Source organism: Phalaenopsis equestris, unplaced genomic scaffold (genome assembly GCF_001263595.1).
Source record: "Phalaenopsis equestris unplaced genomic scaffold, ASM126359v1 Scaffold000032, whole genome shotgun sequence".
In the NCBI taxonomy this organism is placed as follows: Eukaryota; Viridiplantae; Streptophyta; class Magnoliopsida; order Asparagales; family Orchidaceae; genus Phalaenopsis; species Phalaenopsis equestris.
The window spans coordinates 121,678-138,093 of NW_018164474.1; the positions used below are offsets into that span (position 1 = coordinate 121,678).

The 16,416-nt window shown below is 31.2% G+C and overlaps 1 protein-coding gene across 1 annotated transcript in view; it reads right to left on the minus strand.

Moving 5' to 3' along the window:
• The window catches only part of LOC110018708 (protein decapping 5), a 32,602-nt gene extending 19,074 nt beyond the window's left edge, over positions 1-13,528 (minus strand). The window contains exons 1-2 of the mRNA XM_020716118.1: positions 13,223-13,528; positions 7,861-7,961 (exon numbers count right to left, since the gene is read on the minus strand). Of these exons, the coding sequence (XP_020571777.1) occupies positions 7,861-7,961; positions 13,223-13,367 (246 nt within the window). The 5' untranslated portion in view covers positions 13,368-13,528. The remainder of the gene's footprint in view (positions 1-7,860; positions 7,962-13,222) is intronic.
• Positions 13,529-16,416: the final 2,888 nt, after the last annotated feature.

Sequence of the window (16,416 nt, forward strand, 5' to 3'; positions counted from 1 at the left end):
GACGTTTAATGTGATCAAACCATCTAAGATGCCTCTATTTTTTTCCGTCACTAAAGATACACAAACCCTATCACGGATATATTCATCTCGCATTTTGTCTCTAAGTGTAAAGCCACTCATCCACCTAATCATTCTCATCTAATCAACACTAAACTTAGTTTTATGCTTCTCTTTTAAAAGCCAACATTCAGCACCATAGAGCATTGAAGTTCTCACCACAATCTTATAAAATTTTTATTTCAGTCTAAGCAGTGCTTAAGGTACTTTTCTATCACACAATAGGCCCAAAGCATTCCTCCACTTCAACAAACCAACTTGAATTCTACTAATAACATCCCCATCTACATCATCATCACTTTGAACAATAAACCCAACATATCTAAAGCATTCACACCTTTTAATAGTTTGATCACCCATAGTTACATTTCTGCCACTAAAGCTAATACTCCTAAAATTACATTCCATGTATTCAATTTTAGTTCTACTCAAATGAAGTCCTTTAGACTCCATCCTTTAGACTACTCCAATGTAGACCTCCATAATTCAAGTTTTCCTGAGCTTGCTCTCTCGTCTTATCCATGAGAGGGAATACACAGGTATTTATCAAAGGATAAAGAACCATCTGATCATGGCATCAACATGAGGTGAGCTTTATATTTACCCTTTTAAGTCATGCTCTATTATTTCTTTAACAAGCCGCTGCTCACTTAAGACTAACCGCTAACTAATGGATTTCCATCAATTCATTTTAATAATTATTTCTTAAATGTTGTTTTGTGCTAATTTTTCATGCCTGGAGATATAATTTGAGTTGTTCCATGTCGTCCATTAATTATTTCTTAAATGTTGTTTTGTGATAATTTTTCATGCCTGGAGATCTAAATTGAGTTGTTCCATTTCGTCCATTAACCATAGTGTTTTCATAATATCTACCCAATAATGTAAACCTAAGTTTATAAATCACAAGAAAACAACCCACATTGCAAAACATTTTTCTCTACACAAAATAGGAGCTTGCATTCAGATATTTTAGGGTATAAATATGCTTCAACATTACTTGTTATACACAACATATGATTGTGTTGTTTTTTGTTTTTCTCCCATCTAAAATATAGGTATAAATATGAAACCACGTTAGTGAAGTCATGGAGAACTAGAGGTCAAATAAAGTATAGTAAATATCATATATATATATATATCATATATATATATATATTTGAGTAAGGAGCCAAGCTCTAACTCTTTAATGAAAGAAAAGCATGTCCCTCGGGTCGGGGGGTTCAAATCCCGTGACGCGGGCTGTTCGAATCAGAATCAAACACATCGAGTTTTCAACCCATATGGGGGAATCGATATTTAGTGCCCACTGGACCAAATATCGATTTCACCTTTTTTTAATATATATATATATATATATATATATATGGAACAAATAGAAAGTTGTTAACCTCATGAACAAGTACTTCTAGTGAACATATTTTTTATGATAATAAGCATGCATTAGAAACAATTTCTTTATTTGAGCTTAGAGTAAGGACATTCTAATAGATTAAGATCATTTTTATACAACATGCCCAAGACTTTTGAGATCAACCTCTATCTTTCTTACCAAAATTCAAATCTAAAACATTTAATCTCCAAACAAGATCATCAGATGGTCAACAATTAATGCGACCAAACCATTTAAAACGACTCTTTTTAATCTTGTCTACCACTGGAGCAACACCCAACCCTTTCACTAATATTTTTGTTTCGCATTCTGTCTCTAGCTGTGAAGCCACTCATCCACCTAAGCATTCTCACCTCGGCAGTACTTAGTTTTATGCTTCTCTTTAATAGGCCAACATTCTGCATCATAAAGCATTGCAGGTCTCACTGCCATCTTATAAAATTTTCGTTTAAGTCTCAACAGTAATTTTATATCACACAATAGGCCCGATGCATTCCTCCATTTCAACCATCCAACTTAAATTCTACTAATAACATCCCCATCAATATCAACATCACTTTGAACAATAAACCCGGGATATCTAAACCGTTCAATATTTTTATGATCACCTGTTGTCACAACAGCATCACTCGATCTAATACTACTAAAATTATATTCCATGTGCTCAGTTTTAGATCTACTCAAATGAAAGTCTTTAGACTCTAAAATTGACCCCCAGAATTCAAGTTTTTTCTTGAACTCTCTTTTTAGTCTTCTCCACAAGAAAGATATCATCAGCCAAAAGCATACACCAATGTACATTCTCCTGTAACTGTATGGTAAAAACATCCCTAAGCAGAAAGAAAAGGGCATAAAGTTGATCCCTTGTGTAATCCAACTGAAATAGGAAAATACTTGGTCAATCCTCCAACTGTTTAAAAACAAGTAACAACACTAGTATACATATCTTTAATTACTTGAATATAGGTCATATCAGAATCCTTCTTTCAAGTACTCTCCAAAGTATCACTTTTGGTACCTTATCAAAAGCTTTTTTAAATCAACAAAAATTATATGTAGATTCTCCTTACACTCTTTGTACTTCTCAATCAAATCTCTCAAAAAATGATTACCTTCCATAATAGACTTCTCAAGCATAAATCCAAACTGATTTGAGAAACATTTGTATCACATCTTAACCTCAATTCAATAACACTCTTCCATAATTTAATGTATGGCACATTAACCTAATTCCTTTATAATTTGCACACTCTACATCCCATTCATTCTAAAAAATATGGACCAAATACTCACTTTTCCTCCACTTCTCAAGCATCCTTTTAGTTTTAAAATAATATTAAAAAGTTTAATAAGCCACGAAATTCCTAAATCCCCTAAGCATTTCCCCACTTCTATTGGGACACTATCATATTGATTCTCCACGCTTCATTTCCTTTAAAGTTTTCACTAACTTCTATTTTACTAATGCAACTAAAAATAAAAAGTTCTGTCATTATTGACTATATTAACATCACTAAAATTGATTATATTTTTAAAATCTTCGATAAAAAATTTATCAAAATATCTCACTCACCTATGTTGAATATCGTCATCTAGAAAAAGCACTTTTTTATTTTCATCCTTTACTTGAGCTAGTTTATATATATATCTTTCACCATGCTTATTTTCATCCTTGAGCTAGTTTATATATATATCTTTCACCATGCTTAAGATCTAACTTTGTATAAATATCACTAAAAATAGAATTTTTACTATCACAAATTGTTATCTTAGACTCCCTACGTGTCCATTTATATTTTTCACAATTCTCTAAGTTTTTACATTTAAACCAACTTTTATAACAAAACTTCTTATATTTTATATTTTCTTGTACATTATTATTTTTATTTATAAAAACTTTTCATTTTCATTCTCCGAGTATATGTTTTGCAACTTGCTTAATAGTGCATGTTACTCTATCCCACATTGCATTAGCTTCTTCATGAACATCCCAAATCTTAAGATCTTAAAGTTTACTCATAAAAAAAATTTATTTATATCTTTTAAGTGGCATCATCTAAATCTATGATAATATTTTATTATATTTTTTATCTTCCAGCCCTTCATTTTAAAATCTGAAATCAACAATCGATGTTGAGTACTTCAATTTTCACTTGAAATGATTTTAAAATCTTCATAATTTTGATGAATATTTTTTTCTCATAAGAAAATAATCAACTTGTGTTTTATTACATCCATTCTTATAAGTAATTATATGTTTATCTTTTTTCTTAAATAAATATTAGCGAAAATAAAATTATAAGCTAAAGCAAAATCCAATATGGCTTTACTTACTTCATTAATCACTCAAAAACTGTAGATACCATGTATATTTCAAAAATGTTCCATCGTTCTACCAACATGTCCATTTAAATCTCCTCCAATAACAATTCTTTTTTCAAGAAGTATTCATTGTATTACTTTTTCTAGGTCATTCCAAAATTTTTCGTTTAAACATTTATCTAAGCCTACTTAAGGAACATAACTACTTATAACATTAAGAATTTTAGTATCACCAATAATTTTTAAAGCTATAATTCTATCTCTAATTCTATTAATTTTACAACATTATCGTTCAAATTATCATTTGTAATTACACATACAATATTTCTAATACGACCCATACCAAAATACCAAAGTATAAAACAAAAATTATCTATCTCCTTAGTCTTTCTCTCCAACCCATTTAGTTTTTGGAATGCATAAGATATTTAATCATCCTATGAACCATAAGATATACTAATTCTAGTAATTTATCTGTGAGAGTACCTACATTGCAATATCATATCTTAACATTAGTTTCATGGACAGACTTTTTTGCCTACAACAGTCCATAATATCAGAACCCTTGTGTTTTTAGCACGAAACCCGGGCACCGATAGAGCGGACTTCCGGGCACCAATAGTTTTTTAACAAACCACTACTAACTTAGTAAGCCGATAGTTATCATTTGTGCAAGTCCACAAAGTTGCCAAAAATAAGGTATTTTCTAAACAGAGGTTTAGAGGACATTTGTTAACTTAACTGCTCATCTTTAGCATATTAATGCCTGCTAATATGTTATGGTACTATAACAGCTATATTTTCTAATGGTTGTTCTGTGATCATTTTTCATGTCCAAATATTGATTTAATTTGTTCCATAATGTCCATTAACTCGTGTTTATATCTATATATATATATATATATATATCCCATAAATGTAGTAGATATATCCCATAAATGTAAGCCTACGTATAGAAATCACAAGGAAAATCACCTTCAGTCCACAAAATAAAGTTTGAGTGCAGACTTTTCTAGGTCTAAATGCGCTTCGGCATCTATTGTTTTATACATCTGCATATAAATGTGTGCATGGCATTTTAAATTATGTAGCTTTTGGTTGATTTTCTTCTTTTTTCCATGAAGCATGGGTTGTGCCTCTCCATAATCAAGGTGAGGGCCATATTCCCCCATGATGAAAAAGTAATAACTGTTTCTCTCCTAATGTGGCAGATAGAGTAATTGAAATGAGCAAATAAAATATAGGAGTCACTAATGAAACCACATGATCCAAGCGATGAATTAGAGGCCAAGTAAAATATAGGAAATATCTAGAAAAAAAAAGTTATGAAATGAACAATAAGAACAAACATTTTTTAGGAACTCTGTTTGGTAGATCAAAAACACAGATTTGAAAACGTTTGTTTATTGAAACTTACTGTAGACAATGAAGTACCTATTTATGGATAAAATAATAAAGCCATGACTCAATGTGAAGCGAGATTTAAACATAAAAAACTTCATTTTTACCTTCATATGTACAAAAACTATGATATTGCTAACAACCACTCAAGTTCATGCTATTAAATTTTAAATCCAATCCACATAATCATGCACACACACGTATGCAAGCAATATACATGTCTAAGACTGTATATAATACTTATTTACAAAATAGTATACCTCATATACTTTTAGAATCAATAAAAATAAAATTTGGGCTTTGTAGGGTGCCACTAATTCTTTCGTGAAACATTGCCAACTTAGCAGGTCTCCATTCAGTTTTTGTGCAGGTGCGCAAAGTGGCCAAAGACAAGGTATTTTTTAGTAAGTTTAAATAAACCACTAATTGGATTACATGCCGTTAACATATGAACTTGACTGCCGATTTGTTATAAAACTGTCACGACTCTATTTTTACACTGTTGCTCTTTGGACTTTATTCACAGTTGGAGATACAACTTAAGTCGCTCCATATTGTCCACTAACCTAAGTGCTTCCTTGCATAGACCACATGATTGTAAACCTAAATAAATTTAAAAATCACAAAATTTGCACATCAACTTCTCTCCACAAATAAAGAGATTGCATTCAAATTTTTCAAGGTCTAAACGCAAATCAATGTCCTTTGATTTCCACATTGAGATACAAAAGTATGAAAAATATTTTCAATCGTTTAACTTTTATATATATTTTTAAGTCCTTTAAAAATAATATAGAGGTGCCCTAGTTCATAATCAAAGTGAATGTGCTCTTCTACCATAAAGTAGTCAAACAAATTCTCCAACGGTGTGTGGGTGAAAGAGTGCTTAGTATTGTGGCATCCCAGGCATAAGGGTGCTTAGCATAGGCATTGCCCAAATCACATATGAAATTGACTCTGTGGGTCATGCTTTTACTCAAGTGCATTTGTTTTGCTAAAAAAGAAATTGAAAGTAAAAAAATACAGCGTATTTGAAATGTTTATTTGGTTAAGTATAAAACAAATATAAAAGATAACTTTTATATTTGGTTTGAAGTTAAATGAATTCAATGTGAAATATGGCAAAAAAAGCGAAAGCAATTGGTGATGGCTAAATGCAACAGCTAGTGATGACAGCGGCCTACGACCAGCGATGAAAACAGCAAACACTGGACAAATGGCATCGATCGATGACTTTTGGAGGCAAAGCCCGATAGTAGTGATTGCTAACAGTGGTGTGGTGGCAGTATGTGACTAAGTATGAAGGCAATGATCGCGGCTTGCAAAATATTCAAACTTTTATCAAAGTAATTAGGTTTGGAATATACCACTAGTGAACAATAGAGTTTAGAATTCCCTAAAATTTTACTATCATTCATTTTACTTCAAACCAAGCACCAATATTTTCAAAACCCTTACATTTCAATACTTTACCCCAAACAAGCCTAAATTTCTTCTTATCACCCACCACATAGCAAAAGCATAAATCAAAAAGCTGCAATCAAATCATCAAAATATTTAAAACTTAATCTCAGCTAACATTTTCAAACTTCAATCATAGTTTTAGCATGCATGAGATTCAGGGCATTTGCACAAATTTGAAAAAAACTACCAAATAAAGGTACAATGAGTATGACTATAGTTCACAAATGGAGATTAGGATCACAAGCATCCATCTTCAGTGATTTCATGTATAGCTCTCTTCCCCTGCTATAAAAATGCACCTAAATGCAGAAAAGCACAAACTTCTTTAGTGCCAGTTTAGGCTCCCCATCACTAGATAAAAAAGTGCCATTACTCGAAGACAAGAAGAGAGATAAATAACATACTTCCACGAGGAGGACGAGTGAGGACAGAGATCAAAAGAAAATTATGATGTCACAATTTGTAACAAGACTAGCAACAAGGTGGTCCCATTGCTTTCGACGATTCTCACATTTTATCTACAAGGACAGAAATTAAAACCTATTACCATTTTTCTTTAATTTTTCCGTTATATCTAGACGAAATTGATCTTTCCTACAACTTATAAACCGCCGACACCACTATCCAAGATGCCACAACCCGAGGTCACCATCACCATCAAACTCCTACCAATGCCAAACACTGAAATCCTAGCAAGATGGGAGCCAAGACACCTAAATAAAAGGCATTTTGATCATTTAAATCTGCAACATAGGAAATTAGTTTTTCTTTATTTAACAAAAAAAAAACTAAACAGCGTTGTTAAAATTGAGGTGCCTATGAAGGTTCAAAAAATTTAATCTGGTTGAAATATCTTCCAAAAAAGAAAAGCTTCCATAAAAAATCTCTAAAACCATCACGGCATTTTATGGATGATCAGTTCATTTCATTTCAAGAAAATTCCGGCGATCAATTTGACTGTGATTAGAACATAATAAAGTTAAAAGATGATAAAAAAAAGAAATGATATAAAAAAATTGAAGGATGTCAACCCTCTCATAAAAATTAAATGTCTTAATGATGTTTCCGAGTCAATAAACAAGGAATATAAATGGAAGCAGCAAATATTTCAAAAACAACATTTTCAACCATACCAAATTTATTCTGTTAATAAGCTGCAATACATTTAACTACGTCAAACAATTTTGTTCCCCAAAGATGTGTATTATCATTGCTCTATGTACCTTAATGTCACTTCCACGGAAAAGTATGTATTCATATATTTTATCACTAGCAGGAACTTGTGAACCATCCTTCTTTCTTCCTTCAGTTCCAAATGATCGAACTAAAACAAAGTAAACAAATCAGACAAAAAAATTAGCTGAAATTATTCCTAATAACCTATAAAAGACCTGCAGATAGAAAATGAAGGATTTAATAGTGCTCACTTTTGAAAAAATTTAAAAAAAAAAAGGTCTACATTAAGAAAAGTTCTTCCGGTACACTTTCAACAAATTGCATGAAAATCTAACTTGAAAAATAAAACCACGCAACAAAACAGAATCTAAAAGACGTGTTTAAGTATAAGAAAGTATATTCAGTAGCTACAGAGCTTTATGGGAGCTTCCACAATTAAAAACACAAGACATAAAAACAAAAAAATAATAATAACATGAGATCTTCAGAATTAATGTACTCAAGATTGACAACCAAGTAAAATTTGGATAATTCACACAAAATTTAAATAACATGGCGTGTTAATAGAGGACCATCAACAGGATTAACAGACCGAACCACACAATTACTTTAAATGTCATTCATTTAGAACTAGGAATGTGAACCACTAGCAACTGTGTATGGAGTCATGAAAAAGGCAGATTTTTATGCTAAGTAGAAACGTTTGCCAAAACAATGAGATGAATCAAATTCGCTAACGAATAGAAAGTAAAATCTTGAAATCTGACCAAAAATGGTCAAGGGTTTATTAAGATGGGGAATGGTGGTGAGGTGGTTGTTTCGAGAAGATTTAGAAGAAGCGTAATTTAGAATAACAAATCTGCCCACCATCAGTAAGAATATCACAATTATAAAAATCAAGGGAAATAAAATCAAACGAACTGGCTAATCAAATCATTTCAACCATGCATAGATCCCCAAACCAGTTCAGTTAACAGCTAAAATCATTATGCCAACAACTGGCAAGAACCAAGAAAAACTAATGATCAAAACTGCCAAATGTGTGAGCCGATTCGGATTTAGGTTTACCCGCCCCTGAAATTATCAAACTTTATTTTTTTATCTCAACAAAATAATCTTAATAGGAACAAATCAAAAAAATAAATTTATATAAAATATTTTAGAAATCCTAGCCCCATAAATTCCCAATTTTTCTTGCATTCATCGGTTCGCCATTCGCCCTTCCATTCAACTTTGATAGCATAAAAATTTAGTATCTTAAATAGAAAAGTTGTTTGAACTTAAAAATCGCATAAAATAGTAAATGTGTATGTCCTATAATTGATAAATTAATTATCTTTGTTTTTCCACATATATCATTACTATCTCATTGAGAAGATGGGATGACGGATACATATGGGGCCATAAAAATAAATTCACAATGACCTTCATATTTCACCGATCAAAACCACTAAATTTACACAAAACACCAGGAAAATTTGATACATAAAAATTACAAGTCACGTGAAAAACTATACTGTAGCAATCACAAATCTCCTCTCATTCAATCAAAACAATAAATAGAAAAACTTTAATAGATGCAAAGAACAAAAAAAAATGATCATTAAATTCCATGAAATTGTAATGTTACTAATATGAATGTTTCTTAATGGAAGGAAGAGGTCTGCATGCATGCGATGTGTGTATGGTTCATCTAATAAAAAAAACACAAATATTAAACTTCCAATAGGTTCATCATCCAGCCCCAAAAGTAAAGTGCCATATTTGCAAGCCGGTCATTCAACCAACTCATCATCTGATTATGATGCACAACATGAGCCTAAGTCCAAGAAAAGCACAGAGTTTAAGAATGGGTTTTTTAAGATCACGGTAGAAAAACTCAATAAAACAACATATTTTAATTCTCCTTTTTATTACATGACCATGAAAGCAAGATAAGCTATGCAAATATATATTATAAAAGTTATTAATAATAACCATTATTCAGGCCAACACACTATCCAAATGACTTGCATTCAAAATTCACAAGTTCTACATCTTAGTTGTACAATTCATAATCAAATTATAATATTACTTGATTGAAGTAATAACTGTTCATATTAACTTCCACCTTTTCAATACAATATAGCTAATGATATGTGTATAGTAAATTTTGACCGGCATATACTTTCACACAAATATAGCTTGTCATGGTTAGATCCACTAAGCGTTATTAAAATTAATGTTGAAGCAAGAGTCCTACGTTAATGTTTTAGAGCCTGATCATTAGTTTTCTAAAAGAGGGGATTGGCATCACATTATTGGCTTAAAAGCACTTAAATTTCAAGGACCTCAGTGGGTGGAAAAACAGACGTCAACAAGCTTAAAAAAGAACTTGGACATTAAAAAAATATTAGCCAAATATGGTAGTATCTTCAATATATAAAAGAAATCAGCATAACCATTACAAAATAAGGAAATATCAAATTCTTCAGTGAGGAATGCCAAGATATCAAAGAGGTTGTCAGTCGCACTAGTTATAATGAAATATATAATACTAGTTGAGAATGGCTATTTGAAATTGAGTTCAGAATGATAAACTAATGAAGTAAATCATTGATATTATTATAAGCTCTAATTTTTAGAAAAATTGCAGCATTTGATTAACTTAATTGGGCTTCAGCAGGGCCCAAGAAGAAAACAACCAAAGTTTCAATACGCAAACCTCAAATATAGAGTTTAATATAATTTCCACTGAGCTTACGAAGAATCTGTGGTCTATAAAGCTAGGAAAGGTCGGATTGTTCCAAGACAAAAAAAATATATAAAAATTGCAGCATGAACGATATGTTTACTAATTGGAGTCTAAAGATAAATTTTCCTTAGGAACACAAAGAATCCTATTAATTCTAAAGATGAGATTTCTTCAGCATTCATTATTATGGTCATTTGCTCCTTCATTGTGGCCTTCTAATCATCCATTGCTTGGCCATTTTTTCTTTTTCATGTTGAATAGAATTTCAATTGTTAGCAATCTTTCCTCATGGTCATGGCCCTAGGTTCTTAATTTAACCATAGAAATAATTTTTCTTACAAGTTGGTACTAAATCTCCTATACCAAATTATGAGCAAAAAAAAAAATTTGTATGGGATTTTCTGAAGTTAATATAAAAACTTCTATGACAAAGGTTGATTCAATGCAATCCTTTTAACGTGATGAAAAGAGCACACAATCAGAAAATTGAAGAAGTTTTCTTGTTGTGAGAAACTCCTATATAATTTTTGTTGTATGCTATTTGTTTGATAGAGTAACTATAATTTACTACAGAATACACATTTGTTATAGTACTCATGACTGCTATAGTTATCGCAGTTTGTTTCAACATCCGCATCACTTAGCACCCACACAATTGCTTTAGTAGTCGAGCAAAAAATGAGAAAATCATTTGAGAGTCAAAATTACTTTTTTCTATAATAAATAGCCTATTTATAAGTAAGAATAACAAAAATTAAATTAAATGTGGCATTATCTTTTCCTAAATTAACTCATCAAATAAGCAAAAATCTTATCCTAGCTCCGCAAAAGAAGATAACTCAATTAAAAAAAAGATATAACCCTTATCGCCGTCCAACAATCCAGATTTCCTTCCTCCCAATCTTGACCATCAAATGTTTGACTGATGAACTATCTTTTACTACTAACATTGAATGATTACAACTTTCTATCCTACACTAATCTGAAATTTAATCTTTCAATAAGTTCCTCCTGGATCAAAGCACCTCCAATTGATGGCTTCAAAGGCATACACTTCAACTGCCTTATTATTGGATGTCTAAAAATAACAAGTATATGTTAATTATCAAAAAAAAAAAAGATAATATCACTTGGAAAAGTCAATTCTGATTCCTAAATCATAAAAATAGTCTCTCTATGCTACCCTTGTCTTGAAATAACAACCAGGCATCGATAAAAATTATAACAAAAGATAATATCATCTTTTTTCTAGATGGATGTAAAAATAAGCAAGCGGCAATATATAGTAAAAATGTACTAGCAGCTGAAGATAATAGCTTAACTAAAGTTTATTAAAACTTTAAGGTAACTGAAAGCCAAACAAAGTTCATGGACCACTAACTAAATGGACAAAATATCCAGAATAGATAAGCAAATTATTTATAAAAAAATAGAAACAAAGATGAAATTTCTACATTCAATAATGCTTCTTTCGCTTGAAAATCATTTAAAAGTTTCTAGATTTATGACAAAAGGTGCATAATTCTTAGAAAGATACAGGTAAATGACCAAAAAGCAGAAATAAAGAAGAGCATTGCTCTGTGATTAAAAAAAAAAAGAACCAAATAAAATTTTGTACAATTCTCCAATATAGTTATAAAAAGAAGTCCAAGAGAAAAGATTGACTTCAATGCAACATCCAGAGGATGATCATTGCACTAAACCATAATTGTATAGTATAAAGAGGGCTCTTTGTAAGATTCAGACCCATGACTTGAAGACTTGAAGGTCACAATGGAGGCAATCTAACCACAAACACTGCTCCAATCAGAAAATATATAAGTGTAATATAAGTGTTGCCTAAAATCCTATCAATAGCTTAACTTTGACCGGGAGTTAAAATTAGAGAAAATGGAATGGAATTTAAGAGTAAGTATTCACTTGCTCTTGAATGGGAGCATAAGATGAACAATAAAAAAAGGAATATAAATGAATGTTTTCCTTGCAGCCCCAAGTATGTTTTCCAATTTAAAGTCACAAGAGCAAGAAAAAGGAAACTAGATAAGTAAACCTTTCTTAATCCCCGAACTAGCCTTGTGTTTAGGAAGCAACAAGTTAATAATTTACCCCGATTTCTACATAGGACCATATATTTCAAAAGAACAACAATGTCAACAAACAATATATCGACGAATACTTTCTGGGATTGAGTTAAATTATTCGAATGATAACACGTACATTGATAGTATTCCACACATCTTTAAAAGCAATCCGCTAGCTATATATTTATTTTCCCTTTCAACTCTGATTCAAAACTGAGGAAACATTTGATGAATTCTAAAAATCATAAGAAAAAGGACTTCAATAATTTCTTATCTCCTTCCAAAACATTTTTTTCATGTTTGAACTCCCAGTAATATTGTAAGAAGAAAATTTACCAAGATAATATAAAATTAAAAGAAAAAATAAAAACGAAAGAAAAGAAATGTTATACACCGTGTGACTCCTATCATCCACTCAAAAAACAGCTACAAACAAAAACTCCACCTTGCAAGGTCCTTATCCAATAAATTTAACGAAAAGATGCAAAACCTCCACGAAAATCTCGACTTTCTGATATTCGAATGGTAAAGAGAAGAACAAAATAGATAGAAATTTTATTCAGAAAACAAAGGGTAAATGTGATTAGGGTTTACCGTTACGCAATCCGATACTGGATTCTTCGGTATTGATGTTGTACAGGATACCCTCGTATCTAATCTCGCTCTTAGACGTGAGGGTAATGAGACTTCCGATGTAGGAGTCAGCCGATGGGCTCGATCTTGAAGACTCCGCCGCCATGGGCTTGGGCTTCCGATAAAAGCAGTAGAAGCCGGGATTCTTGTGTAGAAGAAAGAAGAAGAAAACCTAGGAGTAAGAGGAGCGGCCGCAGGAAGAGGTTTGTTCGCAGTTTGACCCTCCACCCTTTACGCGATTTATCATGCCCTTAGATATTTTATTTCTGTTCCCCGTCCCTCGCCAGTAATAAAGGTTAGCATTATATGAAACGGCTTGCGGTCGCGAAACTGTAAATTTTAAATAATATTAAGTGAAATTTTCTTACACAAAAAAAAATAAGTTATTTATTTTTCTCATACCAAAATTTAATATTTACCATTTTGCCACCAAAAACTGTAATAGTTAGACTCAATCAAATTTTAAAAGTTTGTTTGAGAGAGCTTTCTACATGTTTTGTTTTTTAGACTGCAGTCACAGTTCTGTTTGAGGAATTTTTTTTTTTGTGTTATTTAAAAAAATTTTGTGGTAAAAAGATGTTTTTTTCTATATTAACTGTTAAATTGTGGTGGCTGCAAGAAAGTTGAGATCTACTTTTTTTAAAAAAATTTAATAAAAAAATTTGTGATAGCCAACACAGCTATTTTAAAAAACAGTTTCTTCTTGAGATCTATTTTTTTTAAAAAAAATTTAATAAAAAAATTTGTAATAGCCAACACAGCTATTTTAAAAAACAGTTTCTTCTACAGCAGCTTCATAGATGTTTCTTCAAATACTTGCAATTGCCCTAAATAGACCCTATGTCCTTTATCCTGAACTTCCAAAACACTCATCCTGCCAAATTTATAACATGCACTCATTTTCAACCACTATGAAATTGTTCCTCATTGTTATGTGTAGAGGTCAAATGTGTTGACCATTCGGCTTATTAAAATTTTATTTGTTCGTATTTGGTTTGTGAAGAGTTTATTTGTTTTCGGTTCAATTCAAGCTCGAATGTTTGAATTATGCTCGTATTGAAGTTCAATAATTAGAACCTTCAAGTGGGCTACATAGCTATAGTGCTCAAAAGAAGAAACTCCATGCATTTAAGGACCTTCAAGACGCTAAGAAAACTTGTCCCGGCAATGAGAGACTAAACTGTAATTGCGTACCAGCTAATTCCTATATATAAAAATATCCAACACCTAAATTTTACATTTTACGTTTCTACCACCCAAATCTCTTATCTGCATTATTTTTAAATACAACATAAAGAATTAATATGAAAATAATATAACTAAATATTATTATATAACTATTTCCAGCCAAAATGAATCGAACACGATCAAACAAACTTTAATTTGTGTTCGACTCGTTTATAAATCGAGCACAAAAATATTATTCGAGTTTGGCCCGCTTACTTAACGGATGAATCGATTACGAGCTATTTAAGAAGTCAAGCATTAGTTGTTTGTAAAAAACGAGTTTTTTTACTGCCCAAACTACTTGCTTGCACCATCATGTGAGTTCACTACCTTGGATACCAAGCAACAGGTTCCCTACATCAATTTTACAGTCCACATTTCAATTTACATATTGTTTGCTTTTCCACCTCCTCCATGTTCCCCCCTATGCCACAGAATTTTTCTAGTCCCCGTATCTTCAATGAGCTTAAAGTTTCAGCTTTGAGGAACTAACTAAAGGGCTCTTACACGCATAGCACTCAAAACTTTCATATTTACGTATCTCACATCAAAACTGACATAATTACAAACATCATATAAAAATTAGCACCCATTATCATCTTTTAAAACTCAAATTCATCTTTTTATCCATAAATGAACAACTATACGTGTAAAAATGAAACTTTTATCTATAAATGAACAACTATATGTGTAAAATTATCTATAAATGAACAACTATAGTGTAAAAATGAAACTTTTATCTATAAATGAACAACTATATGTGTAAAAATAAAACTTTAGGTGTGGGATAAGTAAATTCATAAGAATTGAGTGCTATGTTTGTAATTTCCCATTAAAGTTTTATTATAATTAGCTTTGGATAAAGCATTCGTGAAGTTGTCATATTTCCTCGCATGTAGGAATAGAGTTCACTTTATGTGGTACAAATTGAAGAAGGAAAAAAAATATTTAAGTAGAAAGCAAAGGAGGACGAATAGCATAAAACATTATGGAAAATTGAATGTTATGTTATGAGTGCACTATTGAAAATGTACCATCTAACATGTTTAAAAAATCACATATATGCTTCCACTAACACCATTGATAATGATTAGTATATATGTGAAGAAGAATAAAATACTAATGGGAATTTTAATAGTTCAAAGAGTTAACATAAGATGAGCATAAAATGTAAAAGATAAATGATATTGATAAAATTGTTGGCATTAATAGAATTACAGATAGTTCTGAACACTACTTGTTTAATGTTAGTTATGACTATGGTTAACAATAATGATCAATTGCATTTTCTTGAATGCAACGATAAAGGATGTATGAATTCATTAAAATTGTTAATTAAAAAAGCTAAATCCAAATTATTGTTTCATCAAAAATGATTTATTGATATTATAACCTTAAGCTTATGTTTATATTCTTTTAGCATTCTCAATAGAGCTCTGGCGAAATTCCTCATAACTTCTTTACTTATAATATTTTGAAGCTCAAAAACTAACTATGAATTACTATTTTTGTCGTTTTTCATGCTAATAGAATCTAACAAATTTACTCATTAGTATACTTTTTACATGTAAACTACATTGTTACTCGAGTTAGATTGTATTAAAGATGACCATCCAACCTTCGAGAAAGCTTATAGCAACTACCAGAATTCATGACCTAAATGGCATGCCAAATCTTACAAATTATTTTGTCAGCCATAGTGTCGAAGGTAGAATTGGGATGATCTTTGGCACCATACCTTAAAGTTCAATTGCTCAACAAACAATTTCGCCTATCCAACAACACCTTGGCTCGATTAGCAAAGCTAATCAATGGAAATTCTATTGTTGTGAAGTGCATATTCTTAGGTTGGCCAATTGAGCTAGCAACTCCAATTTAGCTTCACAATCATGATGCTACCACAAATAATCCAACGACGTCATGATGAA